This window comes from Epinephelus moara, chromosome 18, assembly GCF_006386435.1.
Source record: "Epinephelus moara isolate mb chromosome 18, YSFRI_EMoa_1.0, whole genome shotgun sequence".
Lineage (NCBI taxonomy): Eukaryota > Metazoa > Chordata > Actinopteri > Perciformes > Serranidae > Epinephelus > Epinephelus moara.
In genome coordinates this window covers 32707606-32721118 of record NC_065523.1, presented here as the reverse complement: position 1 = coordinate 32721118, position 13513 = coordinate 32707606, and the positions used below count along the sequence as shown (strand labels likewise).

Below are 13513 nucleotides of genomic sequence, written 5' to 3'. Positions count from 1 at the left end.
GTCTCCAGGTGTGCGTCACCTACAGTTCAGGCAAACGTGGGAAAAGAATTGTGGGCACTTCATGCCTGCCTGCATGCATCCATGAAAATTCTCTGAAGGAAAGACTCGGTCCTTGGTAGCATTCGAAGGATCCTTGACATTGGAACAGTCCTTCGGCGGGATTCAATGATGTAGCCTCCTTGAGATTCAGCAGTTTAAGGATTCTCACTTTGACTTTGAGAAACTACACGTCTGTATTAACAGGACAGTCGGGAAGACAGGGTGGCACAGGTGTTATGTTTTCATTAAGTGTTGTGCGTGCAGTCCTCCATGGGAGATTTAAAAGAAGCTGTTAGCAGTTAGCAGCTAACTGAAAGAGGAAGAACAGCAGCCAAAAATGTCCATAAATTTGGAAAACAAAAGGTCCAGGAGCTCCTTACCCTCCAAGTAGTAAACGAGATCAGACCCTGTATAACAAAGACAGTAAATTATTGTTACTGCCATGTTAATGCCCATGTTACTGCTCAAAAAGCGCCGCCGACACGTATATGTCACACTAAAGGCCAACGCTGTTGTGTTAGATGTCATGCCTGTCGTGCCTCTTTTGATTCCGTGATGCCGGCATGCTATCTAAAGTCATACACTAGAGCAGAATGATGCAATCATTGTTTGGTCCTGTGTAAAAATGCAAAGGCAGCATGAAGAAGGGACTTTGTAACAGCCCTATAGCACAATTGGGTCTTTTGCTCATCTGTGCCCAGGAGCCCATTGCCTCACTATCCGCCCATGCCTCTGATGCAGGGTACACATCAGTTTAAATATATGTCATTTACAGGAGTGTAATGTTGCATCATAGGGCTAAAAGTGCCAGTTGGGAAATGGAAAAACACTTTGTGAGATCACATGGTCGAGGACAGAGGCATTACTTGAATTTATTTAATTTAATATGTAACGTTTGTGTAAATAAATGTAATGTGAATTTCCTGAAAACAATCTAATAAGCCCAGGTAAACACATAACTTCTTTTTAATACTAATTTTGTGGTGTTAGGTGTAAGAATCCAGCCATAAAACACTGGTTGTAGTAAAAACTCCAACTCCCAGGATGCAGTTGGACAGGCGCAGATCCAACCTGCTGGGTCGGTGCCCTCGAGCTCTTCATCACCGCTTCCTCACGTCACTGTCTCTCGGATCCGTTAGAGGAGAAATGGCTGCAGCTCTGTCCCGTGCCCTCAAATTACCCGGTAAGATGCGACACACACATTTCAACCAGACATTTAAAGAGACGACACAGACTTACATCAGATGATAATTCACAGAAGAAGCCATTATCAGGCAGGACCAACCGTTGGTGGTCTCTGGTAACGTTACTCAGCTCTCTAACGGTTCATGCAGTTGATTCATTTAATGCGCCGCTTCGTCTCACACACACACACACACACACACACACACACACTTATTATGTGTCCCATATCGGCTCAGGTTTAATGGACATGTTGCCCACATGATGTAATTAAACATGGAGGAGGTTTTCTGTGTGTGTGGAGCAGCATGTTGACATCTCTCCATCAAAGGCTGTAAGCTAGCTGCTAGCTAACGGTAACCCAACATAAACTGACCGGCCCCTGGAGGGTAAACAAGACAAGTATCAACATAAATATCACTTGTGACGCCAGGAAAAATATTTTACTGTATATAAACTGTTACTATGTAATTACTAGTGATGTGCATTATTACCTGTGTTATTGTAATAATACGTGTTGTAGTATGTATTATTTTCTTCAGCTATTTTTTAGTCTTAGTGTACAACTATGAGGCTACAGTATTTATTTATAATTGTTTCAATCACAAGATAACATTTATCAAATCATTATAATACTTAATATTACAATTAGTAGTTGTATTTATTTTTTATTTCGATTTTTTGCTTTATTTATTTATTTATTTATGTCTCCAATTATGAGCAGGCAACAATATTTATTTACTTATAACTAAACCACGATTTTATTACTAAATACTTAATACTATTAGTATTTGCAGTATTTAGTTTTTAATGTTTTCTTTTGCTTTATTCATAGTCTTAGGTCTCCAAATATAAGCAGGCTACAATATTTATTTATTCATAATTTGTTTTAAACCATAAGATACAACATTAATACTATTAGTAGTTGTAGTATTTAGTTTTTAATATTTTCTTTTGCTTTATTAACAGTCTTAGGTCTCCAATTATGAGCAGGTTACAATGTTTATTTATTTATTTTATTATATATTTCTTTAAACCTTGAGATAAAACATTATTTCGATTGGTGGTTGTAGTATTTGGTTTTTAATAATTTATTTTGCTTTATGAGCAGTCTTAGGTCTCCTGTTATGAGCAGGCTACAATATTTATTTATTTATTTACTTAGACCCCAAATATGAGCAGGCTACAATATTTATTTATTTATATATTCTTTTAAACCTTAAGATAAAACATTATTACTGTTTAGGTTTTAATATTTTCTTTTGCTTTATTAACAGTCATAGGTCTCCAATTATGAGCAGGCTACAATATTTATTTATTTATTTAGGCCCCAAATATGAGCAGGCTACAATATTTATTTATTTATTTATTTATATATTCTTTTAAACCTAAAGATAAAACATTATTACTGTTTAGTTTTTAATATTTTCTTTTGCTTATATATAGTCTTAGGTCTCCAATTATGAGCTGGCTACAATGTTTATTTATTTATTTATTTATTTATTCATTATTTTGAAAACAGTAACATAAAACATCGTTAGTAGTTGTATAATTTTTAAAAATCTTTTCTTTTGCTTTATTTATAGAATTAGGTCTCCAAATATGAGCAGGCTACAATATTTATTTATTTATTTGTTTATTTATTTATATTTTTAAACCTTAAGATAAAACCTTTTATTACAATTAGTAGTTGTTGTAGTATTTGTTTTTTTTAATATTTTCTTTTGCTTTGTTTATAGTCTTAGATCTCCAAATATGAGCAGGCTGCAATACATATATATTTCAACATTTTAAAACCTCAAGATAACCTTCATGTAATTATTATAATACTAATTATTACAATAAGTAGTTATTGTGGTAGTGGTGGTGGTATTAAGATGTTACAGATGAAATAATAGAAACAGTAATTGTATTCTTATTCTTACCCTTCTAGTGGGGTAACGTATATAAAGCATGCTGTCCTGTGTTTAGTTTTAACAGATCAAGATGTGTATGAAATACTTTATTCTATCTTATATTTATGTCTCTTGATTTTTGCAATACTTGTTTTTATTTTTTTAATTTCATGTAGCCAGAGTAAAGGAAGGATCAGTATTGTAAGAGAATTGTGTATGACTAATACGTGCCTCTGCAGGGAAGAAGGGCTCGGAGCTTGGGGAGTACGACCCCCTCACCCAGGCAGACAGCGAGGATGAGAGCGAAGAGGATGACCTCGTGCTCAACTACCCCCGAAATGGCCTTGGCAGGGACAGCTGCCTCGGCACGGGCTCCTCCAAGCTGCGGGGCGGCAGATCTGGAAGACTCGTGGGGGCCGAAGACGAGGCGCAGGAGGACGAGGAGGACGAATGGAGAGAACGACTCCCCAGCAAATCCAGGCAGGACAGAGACGATATGAAAGGCATGCAGTACTGGAGCCACAGGGACACTGGCAGGGACAGGGGCGGTGAGGACAGAGGGGGGCCCGGGCCGCTGGGGGGTGCAGGGCTGGGGGTTCATAGTGCTGATGCGGAAGAGAAGAGGATAAGGATGAGGAATGCTGTCCGAAGTGCGTTTTTCCTGGTGCCTCTGGTGTGTGCGGCCTTGCTCGTGCTGCTGTGTGCATTTCTGATCCCGTGCCAGAAGGGAGATCTGGAAAAGAGGCTGCAGTGGGAGAGAGCACTGGGAGATGCAGGAGGTAAAGAGAATAATGTCAAAGTTTTACGGTAGCCACATTGTCAGAGACAGAATGACTGAAGAGTTTTAGATTTTCAACTGGCCACTTATAATGCTCTCTTTATAAGAACATACTTAGGAGTCTCTGTGGCGAGACAATGCTGGCTCACCCATTAATTAGTCGACATAATTATACAGGATTGTGAGCATCTGTCTGTCCTGTTTCAGCATGCTCTATGAAAGCATCGCAGAGTGAAAACAAATACAAACTTAGCCAGATTGTGTCTCTAAAAACACATAAGTAATTTAACCAGTATTTTAGAAATCAAACGCAGACACCTTAGCCATGAAATGTAATCATTAATGCTTTGATACTTAATTACTCTTATTCCTTTTTATGATTCACACATTTCTCCTCACTGGCAGGCTTATAAGCTTCAGTCGAACACTGACAAGCATTCTACAGGTGGGTGGTGTTCACCTTGTTGTGGTTTCTCTGTCTAGGTGTCACTCCACCTGCGCTGGCGTTGTGGGATGTCGATGGTGACTCAGTGGAGGATGTGTTTCTGGGTGTTACTGAACTGACCAATGACACCCATCTGCCAGAGAACAAAAGTATGTGAGGAATCCTTTTAATCACCCTCAACTTTATATCTCATTTTCCTTCTCTTTCTTTAAAGGTCCAGTGTGTAGGATGTAGGGGGATGTTCAGGCAGAAGTTGAATATGAAATAATAAGTATGTTTTCTTTAGTGTATAATCACCTGAAAATAGAAATTGGGCATGTTGCACTGTCGTGTTTCTACAGTGGCCCAGAACAGACAAACCAAACACTGGCTCTAGATAGGGCTATTTGCAGCCCCTCCGCAATGAGAGCGTCTGAAAAACAGTGTTTTTACTGGTTTGAATCACCTGATCTGGTTGTTTTGGAAAGAAAGGACTTCTGCGGATAATCCGGCACACACTAAAAACTTTCTAAACATCTGGATCTTAGGTTATCAGAGAAAAAAGGTGAGCACACATTAGCAGGTGCTTGGCTAGCGGCCTGTCTCCGACATGCCAAACAGCGGAGAAACACTGATTTGTGATGTGTAACTGCTGTATTCAGTGTTTTTACTGGTTTAAATCACTAAAGTTACTGGTTTTAAACCATAACTGCGACCGTCCGCGTATCATGCCGATGTTAAAGAAAGCCTTTTTTTTGTCAGTGTCTGCAGCCGCAAGTCACTGCCCCAAGTATGGGATTTCGATGACTTCAGAGTGAGACCAGGTTGGTTTCTACAGAAGCCCAGAATGGAAAAATCAAACATTGGCTCTAGAGCGGGCTCATCCACGTTTTGGCATTGGCCACCATAGTTAGATGCCCTCCGCGATGAGCAGTATCAGAAAAACACATGTTTTTTAACATTAAACTGCTTTTTTCAGTCAAAGTGTTTGAGTGTCAGAGAAAAGAGATGAGCACAGATTAGCAGGTGCTGAATGAGCAGCCTGTCTGTGTCATGCCTAACAGCTTAGAAGAAACACTGATATGTAACGTAGAACTGCTTTATTCACTGCTTTTACCAGTTGTTATCACGCAGTCTGTTTGTTTTGGAGAGGAAGAGACTCCCCAGATAAAAACCTCCTGAACAATGAACACTGAAGGAATTCGAACCAGGAGAAGTTTCAGCTGGTTGTAATCTCCAATCCTCACCACTAGATGCCACTAAATCCCCCTATATCTTTCAAACTGTTCCTTTAACCTATGAGTATTGAAAATGCATTGTTTTCCCACTTCGTTCATTAATCATTCTCTTTCTTCCTACCAGTTTTCAGTGTTGTGGCCCTGTCTGCAGTCAGCGGTCAGGAGCTATGGAGGAAAACCACGCGGGACTCTGTGACGTACATCCAGTGTGGTCTACAGTATAACACCCAGCCGTCTCCTGTGGTCCTCCTCATCGGCAAATCCACCGTCACGGCAGTCAACGGCACCACAGGTTAGAGGACGCGCAGCTTGCTGTTTAATGTGTCACAACACTTAGCCATTAGAATAATAGAATCAGACTGTATAATTTATTGTCTACTTTTTGGATGCAAATGACAGAAATTTGTCTTTAGTTTGCATGTGTAAAAACTGCTATTTAAAAAGACAGTAACACACATCACATCACATCCAGATAGGACACACTGAAGGAGGGGTGTGTAGGATTTAGCGACATCTAGTGGTGAGGATTGCAGATTGCAGCCAGCTGAAACTTCTCCTGGTTAGATTTCCTTCAATGTGCATTGTTCAGGAGGTTTTAACCAGGAGCCGAATTATCCGCTGAGGTCTCTTCCTCTCCAAAATAAACAGACCAGGTGATTAAAACTGGTAAAATCACTAAATAAAGCAGTCTGATGTTACATATCAGAGTTTTTCCAACAATGTTCAGCTTGTTTCAGAAGGGCCACTAGATGTGTGCTCACCGTATTTCTGATACAGATGTTCAGGCAGTCTTTGGCTTGATCTGAATTATCTGTAGTGGTCTATTTCTCTCCAAAAAAAATGGGCCCTGACATAAAAAACGGTAAAAACACTTAATAAAGCAGTTTCACATTAAAAATAAGTGTTTTTCCGATGCTGCTTGTCACAGAGTTGGCTGACCTGAAAACACGAATGGCCCTAACTAGAGCCAGTGCTGTAGAAACATGGCAGACTCCATACACGAGGACCTGCTCGCTATGTTGATATAAATAACTCATTTTAAGGGAACAAAAACAAAACAATTCTTATTTTCAGGTGATTGTACACTAAAAAAAATATATTCAATGTCTGCCAATATATCCCCCTAAATCCTACACATTAGAGCTTTAAAACACACTTACAGAAAAACACAAGCTACCTTAAAAGGAGCACTAGGTACTAGATGTTGAGGACTGAATAAAGGTTGAATAAATAGCTATGAAGTGCTGTGTGCTGAGGTAGCAAGCATGCTTAAAAAGTTTCTCCTAAACACCTCTACAAACCCTTTGTCTGTTTGTATATTGTCTCAGTCTGTTGTCTGCTTATTCTAAGGCCTATATACAAAAAAATGCACACACTTGAGCTCAGTTTCTCTCCCAAACTGGACAAGTGAGGTAATTCTATAAGCCCAATCCCCCTGTGGTATTCAAACCATTTCAAACAGAGTCAAAGAGATTACCTTTCACTCCCTAGGGAAGAATTTGTGGTTGGTCCAGCTCAAGGACATTGAATCCCAGGCGGTGTTACTCCCAGACCTCCAGGGTGACTCAGTCCCAGATCTGCTGATAGCCACCCTGCCTGCAGACGAGGTATAGCTATGACAGCCGCCTCCCTCTTTATGTGAATATGAGCGTAAAGTTTACAGATCGTGTTTCCAAACTTTTGCATTCAGTGACTGCATAACTTTTCTTTGTCAGGCTCTGGATCTCTCTGTGACACTGATCTCTGGGCAGACGGGGGCACAGCTGGGACATCCTGTGCCGTTCAGCCTCACTGGGCAAGGAAAGCTGATAGGTCCTTTACTGCATGAGACACAACAAGGGGCATACTACATCCTCTTTGGACTAGGTAAAGAAATAAAACAGCAATATGAACGTAAAGATCAACAGTCACCATGTGTGTTCAGAGTTATTGTAACTGTGGGTTTACAAGACTTTGTCTCGATGTCTTTTGCTCTCAGGTAATGTAGAGGCCATCTCTCTGCATGATATCTACATTCGCGCCACTGGCAAAAGGCCCCTAACTCAGGCACTGAAAAGGAAGGATACAGGGTGGGAGGGGCTCAAGACAACAAATTCCTCCTTCATACACATTTACAGGTATGCCTCAGTGACTGGCACACAACTCTGACTTGCTTAGACTTGCAAATCCCGAATTGAATCTTAAACATTATTGCTGTTGTCATATTATTTGAAAAACTGTATTCCTCATTGTCTTTATTAACATTATCTTGTAGATTCAAACATTTTTTACAATTTACTTTGAAGACTGATCTCTGAAATCTAGAAGAATCTTTAAACTACAGTTTACTTGCAAACATGTTAAAGGGTAAGTTCGGTATTTTTCAACCTGGATCCTATTTTTCCTTGTTTTTGTTTCTAAGTGACTAATGGGAACAACACTTTATGAAATCGGTGCAGCATTGAGCAAGAATTAAGTGTAACCATTTGGGGCATGTTCGCACCATCAATCACTAAAAGTGCCACTGACAGGCTCGGATAACTTTTTTAAGTGTCTGACAACATTATGGAAAGGATCCCTACAGAGACAGACCTTTTTGTTAAAGGGTAAGATCCTTTTTGTTTAACCAGAAACAGCCCTGAAATCACCATCACCAAACCCACCAGACTCCATTTAAATAAACTGTCATTTTAGCGTGTATAGAGGCAGCATGTTTTCACATCTAAATGGGTGAATTAAGGGTTTCAACCAAACCAGAGTTGGTGATTGTTAAAATGATGGAGAGATTAACTAAGATGTTTTTTGTGAGTTTTAGTTTTGCCTCTGTCAACTTTGAATGAAGTGTGTTTTACAATGCTAAAATTACTGTTTATTTAAATGGAGTCTGGTGGGTTTGGTGATGGCAATGTTGGGCCTGTTTCTGGCTAAACAAAAAGGCAAAGATCTTGCTCTTCAACATAACGTTTATCTCTGTAGGGATCCTCTCCATAAGTTGTCAGAAAAGAACAACAATCTGAGTCTGTCTGTGGCAAAGACAAGCTTTTTGGTGGACGTAATGCCTGGAGTGGTTACGTTGCAGCCAGTTTGGCAAGTGCCGGCTGCTCAATACTGGACCAACTACAAAAACTGTTGCTCTCATTAGTTACTTAGACACAAAAAGGTGGGAAAATATGGCCCAGGTTTGAAAAACACAGAAGTCACCCAAGAAAGAATAAAATTTCCAGATGACTCGAGCATCTCAACTCTTACCAGCATTTTCACTTTTGGAAAGGGGATTGATTTTTTAACTTACTGGGGAAACATAGTGTTCAGTTTTCTGGGTTGTATACACAGTGAAAAAATATTGTAATGACTGATTTATGAGACAGTTTCAGACTTGTAGAAGCCAAAAATCACACCTTTGGTATCTTCTCTTCAGGGGATCAGAGCGCGTGGGGTTCCTGCTCCCTCTTGTGGCTGGTTTTGGCAACAACCACAACAGCCTGGACACTGTTTCTAACCTCAACTTCACCAAGAGCGACTGGGTGCTGGTGTATGGCTCCAGCAAACTGTCAGTGCTCAGACAGAGGGACATGCGTAAAGAATGGACCCACAACTCCGCTCCCATTCACAGGTAAAGCCTGCTACATGACATATGTGTTACTGCCAACAGTACCACTGCTTTTTTTTACACAAATTGACTTAAAGGAATACGTCACCCCCCAAATGACTATTTGTATATCACTTACTCCCTCTGTGCTGTGTTAAATTATGGAAGAAACCTATGTTTGTCTGGCATGCCTCCACAGTGAACGAAGAATCCAAAAGCAAACTATATCAAAATATGCATTTACAAAACTGCACACAACTCGTGCAGTATATTCCAAGTCTCATTTATCCAGTCATACGCTCAGTACTTCCCAAACAGACAGCCCTTTCCTACGAGGAACTGAGCTTAACTCTTAATGCCAGGCTCTATTGAAAAAAGCAGTAATATTACCTCACTGAACACAGGAGCTACTGGGCTTCTGCTGCCTCGATCTGTATTTTGTTTGTGTTATTGTGTGACTTTGGTGTTTTAACAGGGTTAGTTTGGAGTCACCAAAGTCACACAATAACACAAACAAAATACAGATCGAGGCAGCAGTAGACCAGCAGCTTCTGTGTTCAGCAAGGTAAAATTACTGTTTTTGTCAGTGGAGTCTGGCCAAGGAGACAGCATAGAGGAGTTTAGCTTTCAGTTCAGTTTTCTGTCAGAAAGGGCTGTCTGTTTGGGAAGTACTGTGCATACAATTGCATAAATGAGTCTTGGATTACACTGCACGAGTTGTGCAAAAGTTTGTGAGCGGATGCTTTCATCAGACTCCTCTGACTTCAGTTCCATCAAGAAGTATCTCTGCTTTTGGATTCTTTGTTCACCGTGGCTGCATGTGAGAAAAAAAAGTTTTCTTCACAAATTCAAGGTAACACATGGTGAGTAACTGATAGACACTTGTCACTTGGGGGAGGGGGTTGAAGTATTCCTTTAATCTGAGGTTATCAGAGTTCCACCATAGATCCCAACATGACAACACAGCTGAAGCTTTCTCAACTGCTGAAATCAAATAAAGTTGTGTGTCAGAATTTTGCTAAATTTCCCTAAAATATTTATTCGCCTGCCTCAGCCAACCAGCCCCAGGACACTTCAACGATGACGGAATCCTTGATCTTTTCATTCAGCATTCAGCAAACGGCATCATGAAGGTAAAACAAACAGTCCTTTCATACATCAAGGCTCAAGTTAATGCAAGGTTACACTGCTTTTTTGTGTTTGGGAATATTAAAAAAAGAAAAAATATTTAGACTTTTTAAGGATGTATCTACCTGACCTTTGTGTTTGCTCTAACTGTACCGGGTCTCTCCTCCAGGCTGAGATTGTCAATGGGTCGAATGGGCACACACTCTGGTCCGAAGAGTTTGTGTGTCCTCACCTTGTTTTGGAACCTTCAGCAATCTCCACCTCAACCGGCCAATCAGCTTTCCTCTTCTGGGCCAGCGATCCAATCAGAATGGTGAAGAATGTTACCAAGGCAACTGTGAGTCTGCTGTAGAGAACAATAAGATTATAGAGGCAAATATGTGGTCTGTTAATACAAAAATATGTATGAAACACAAAGGAAATCTGCTGTGTATGAATCATGAGCACAGTTTATTTAAAGGGACAGTTCACCCCAAAATAAAAAAAGACATGTTTTTGCTTTTACCTGTAGTGCTGTTCATTAGTCTAGATTGTTTTGGTGTGAGTTGCAGAGTGTTGGAGATATCAGCTGTAGAGATGTCTGCCTTCTCTCCAACATAATGGAACAAGATGGCACTCAGTTTGTGGTGCTCAAAGCGGCCAAAAAGCTACATATGAAAAACTCAACAGCAATGTTTCTTTCCAGAAACCATAACCAGGTTACTCAAGATAATCCACAGACCTTGTTGTGAGCAGTTTCATGTAGGAACTATTTTGTGCACCGACATGACATCCTCGTCACAACTCTCTCTCCATTACTGACCAGGTCGAAGGCGGTTCTTTGAACTCCAGCTTTTCATATATGCTTGCCATAGTGTGACTAACTCACATGCCAGTCCGCTTGCTGTGCTAACCTGTGCTGCTGGTGGCATATGCTAAACGTTTCTGGGCGGAACTCATGCTTGTGAACTTTGCTTCCATGTTATGTGAGTCAGTCTTTTCATATACTGTCTAAGATCAATCCACATACCTTGTGTTCTGCGTGTGACCCCTGTAACGTGACAGTTTGCTATGACTATATGAACCTTAACGGCTCCACAACTCACAACAAGGTCTGTGGATTATCTTGAGTAACCGGGTCATGATGTCTGGAGAGAGACATTGATGTTTTTCAGACAAAGACAAAATATGATTTTTTGATTTGGGGGGAGAGCTGTGCATTTCAGCTACTGCCTTAAACTGAGTAATAACTGAATAACTGAAATACTCACCTGTCCACGCTGGCTGTGTAGGTGGCACCAGGTGTCGCTGCAGTGGAGCCACTCATTAGAAAACTTTTCCTGTTGCATCCTGCACATCCCAAAATCCTGCTGGAGCTCACCAGTACCACGGACACCGCAGTCACCTCGGCAGGTAAAGGTTCAAATCTACTTTAATGCATTGATTTTTGTATCATATTCTTTATCGTTCACTATCCAAAAGTCTGGTCACCAAGCTGTCTGGTAGAAGACTTAGTAATTACACAGTAACACTCATGTTCAAGCATCACAAATGTTTTAACTCCTGTTTCCTCCTACTTTGCGCCTGACAGTGAGTTACCAGGAGCGCCAGAAAGATGCCACCTACATCACCGTATCCTCCCGACCCACACCTGACTCACAGCCCGGCGCCCGGATAGTCAAGAGCATGAGCCTCAGAGCCGCCATCGCCAAAGGACAAATTGTCAGACTAGAGGAAGGCAACAAGAACGGGGGACCTGTAAAACCCAGCGTGTTTGACCTCAACAAGTTCTTCAGGCGTTTGTCTTTCAAACACCAGGTGAGAAAGACACAAGTGTGAGATTCTCATTTGAGGGTCAGCTTGACTGATGACAGTCGATGATTAATCTCTCGTGTTGCTTTGTTTAGTGATGAGCCACCACTGCTACCAACCCTGCGTCACAAGGAACAACTGAATAGGACTCGTGTGAGGAGGAAAGGGACAAAAGTTTGTGGACAGTTCTGCACTAAGGAGACACTGAGATTTCATTTGGAGCTGTTTCATTTGGTTCACTAAGTATGAATTTATTTTCTGTTTCCTGAGATTTCTTTTCTGTAAAAAGATCATTTTCCAGTAGGTTTTATTTGTAATATTTTGGTTTACATTATGTTTGTACAATGAAAAATGCCTATTTATATTATTTAACTGCGTTTTTTGGGGAAGTCTTTAAGATTTTATTGAATGTTTACGATTGTTTTTACTGCGGTTTTTTTACTGACAGTGAAGCACAATGATCCCGACGAAAGAACATGTAAATGCGTTTACAGTAAGCAGCACTCATTTAACTCTTCCAAGGCCAGTATATTCACGTGATGTCATCCCACAGTCACATGCATTTTGTTGTCATAAAACCACTAATAGTGTTCTTTCTGCTCATCACCACCTTAGTATAAGTATTGAGTCTGTAAATATTTAATGCTGTACAGTATTTATTGAATTGCTTTTAACATTTTGTTGGTTTATGTTGTCAGATTTTTTATGGTCATATTATAACCAACCATGTTTTTCTTGGAATATGTGGCTGCTAAAGGTTATGGCATTTAAATGTACGCTGCAACTTCACATATCGCAAGAGACAGTATGAAAATCAAGTCTTACTGTGTCATGTCCTTTATTTCACCGTCTCAAGATTTTGTATGAATTGAAACCGCATCAAATGTTCCCAACATGGTCTTGGCCTTTGGTCACCTGGCCTCAGAGCTACCCCCGCCATCCAGCTGACCCCCTCCAGTGGGCCGATCAGCTTGTGCATTTCATCCAGTGCTGTTCTGCCCAAACCCAAGAAGGTGAGCGCTGCCGTGGGGGTTTAACTTCTGAGCCTCGCTGATCCGTGAAGACTTTCAAATCATTGACTTTCTCATAGATCTAGTAGAAGTCAACCTTGGACAGGCTGCTTGACAAGTTGTTCTATTGGACGTGTGACCCCGATAAGACCCTCTTTGACCTTACACTGATTAGACTGACGTTGGACTGGCCTGGCTCGCAGTCTCCATTCCAGTTCATCCCCAAGGTGCTCCATGGGGTTGAGGTCGAGGCAGGTTCTTCCACACTGAACTCATCAAACCGTGTCTTTGTGCACTGGGGCACAGTCATGTTGGAATAGAAAAGCACCTTCCCCAAACTGTTGCCACAAAGTTGGCAGCATAGCATCGCCCAAATTGTTTGGTATAAGGGGCCTAGCCCAAATCCTACAAAACAGCCCCATACCATTATCCCTCCTCAACCAAACTAAAGCTGGCACAA

General features: G+C 40.8%; 1 protein-coding gene across 1 annotated transcript; it reads left to right on the top strand.

The window, feature by feature from the left end:
* The first annotated feature begins 903 nt into the window (after positions 1-903).
* fam234b (family with sequence similarity 234 member B) lies at positions 904-12884 on the top strand. The gene is made up of 13 exons (XM_050069977.1): positions 904-1222; positions 3356-3895; positions 4378-4488; positions 5681-5848; positions 7048-7163; positions 7272-7422; positions 7535-7673; positions 8954-9148; positions 10179-10257; positions 10422-10589; positions 11524-11644; positions 11823-12049; positions 12139-12884. Exons 1-13 carry the CDS (start codon positions 1084-1086, stop codon positions 12139-12141), a joined length of 2157 nt encoding a protein of 718 aa, XP_049925934.1. The 5' UTR covers positions 904-1083; the 3' UTR covers positions 12142-12884.
* Positions 12885-13513: the final 629 nt, after the last annotated feature.

Bases quoted from the DNA above. Each gene is read 5' to 3' on its own strand.
- fam234b (XM_050069977.1), top strand. From the start codon at position 1,084: ATGCAGTTGGACAGGCGCAGATCCAACCTGCTGGGTCGGTGCCCTCGA. The intron at 7,423-7,534 runs GTAAAGAAATAA...TTTTGCTCTCAG, and splicing joins CTACATCCTCTTTGGACTAG to GTAATGTAGAGGCCATCTCT. The intron at 9,149-10,178 runs GTAAAGCCTGCT...CGCCTGCCTCAG, and splicing joins AACTCCGCTCCCATTCACAG to CCAACCAGCCCCAGGACACT.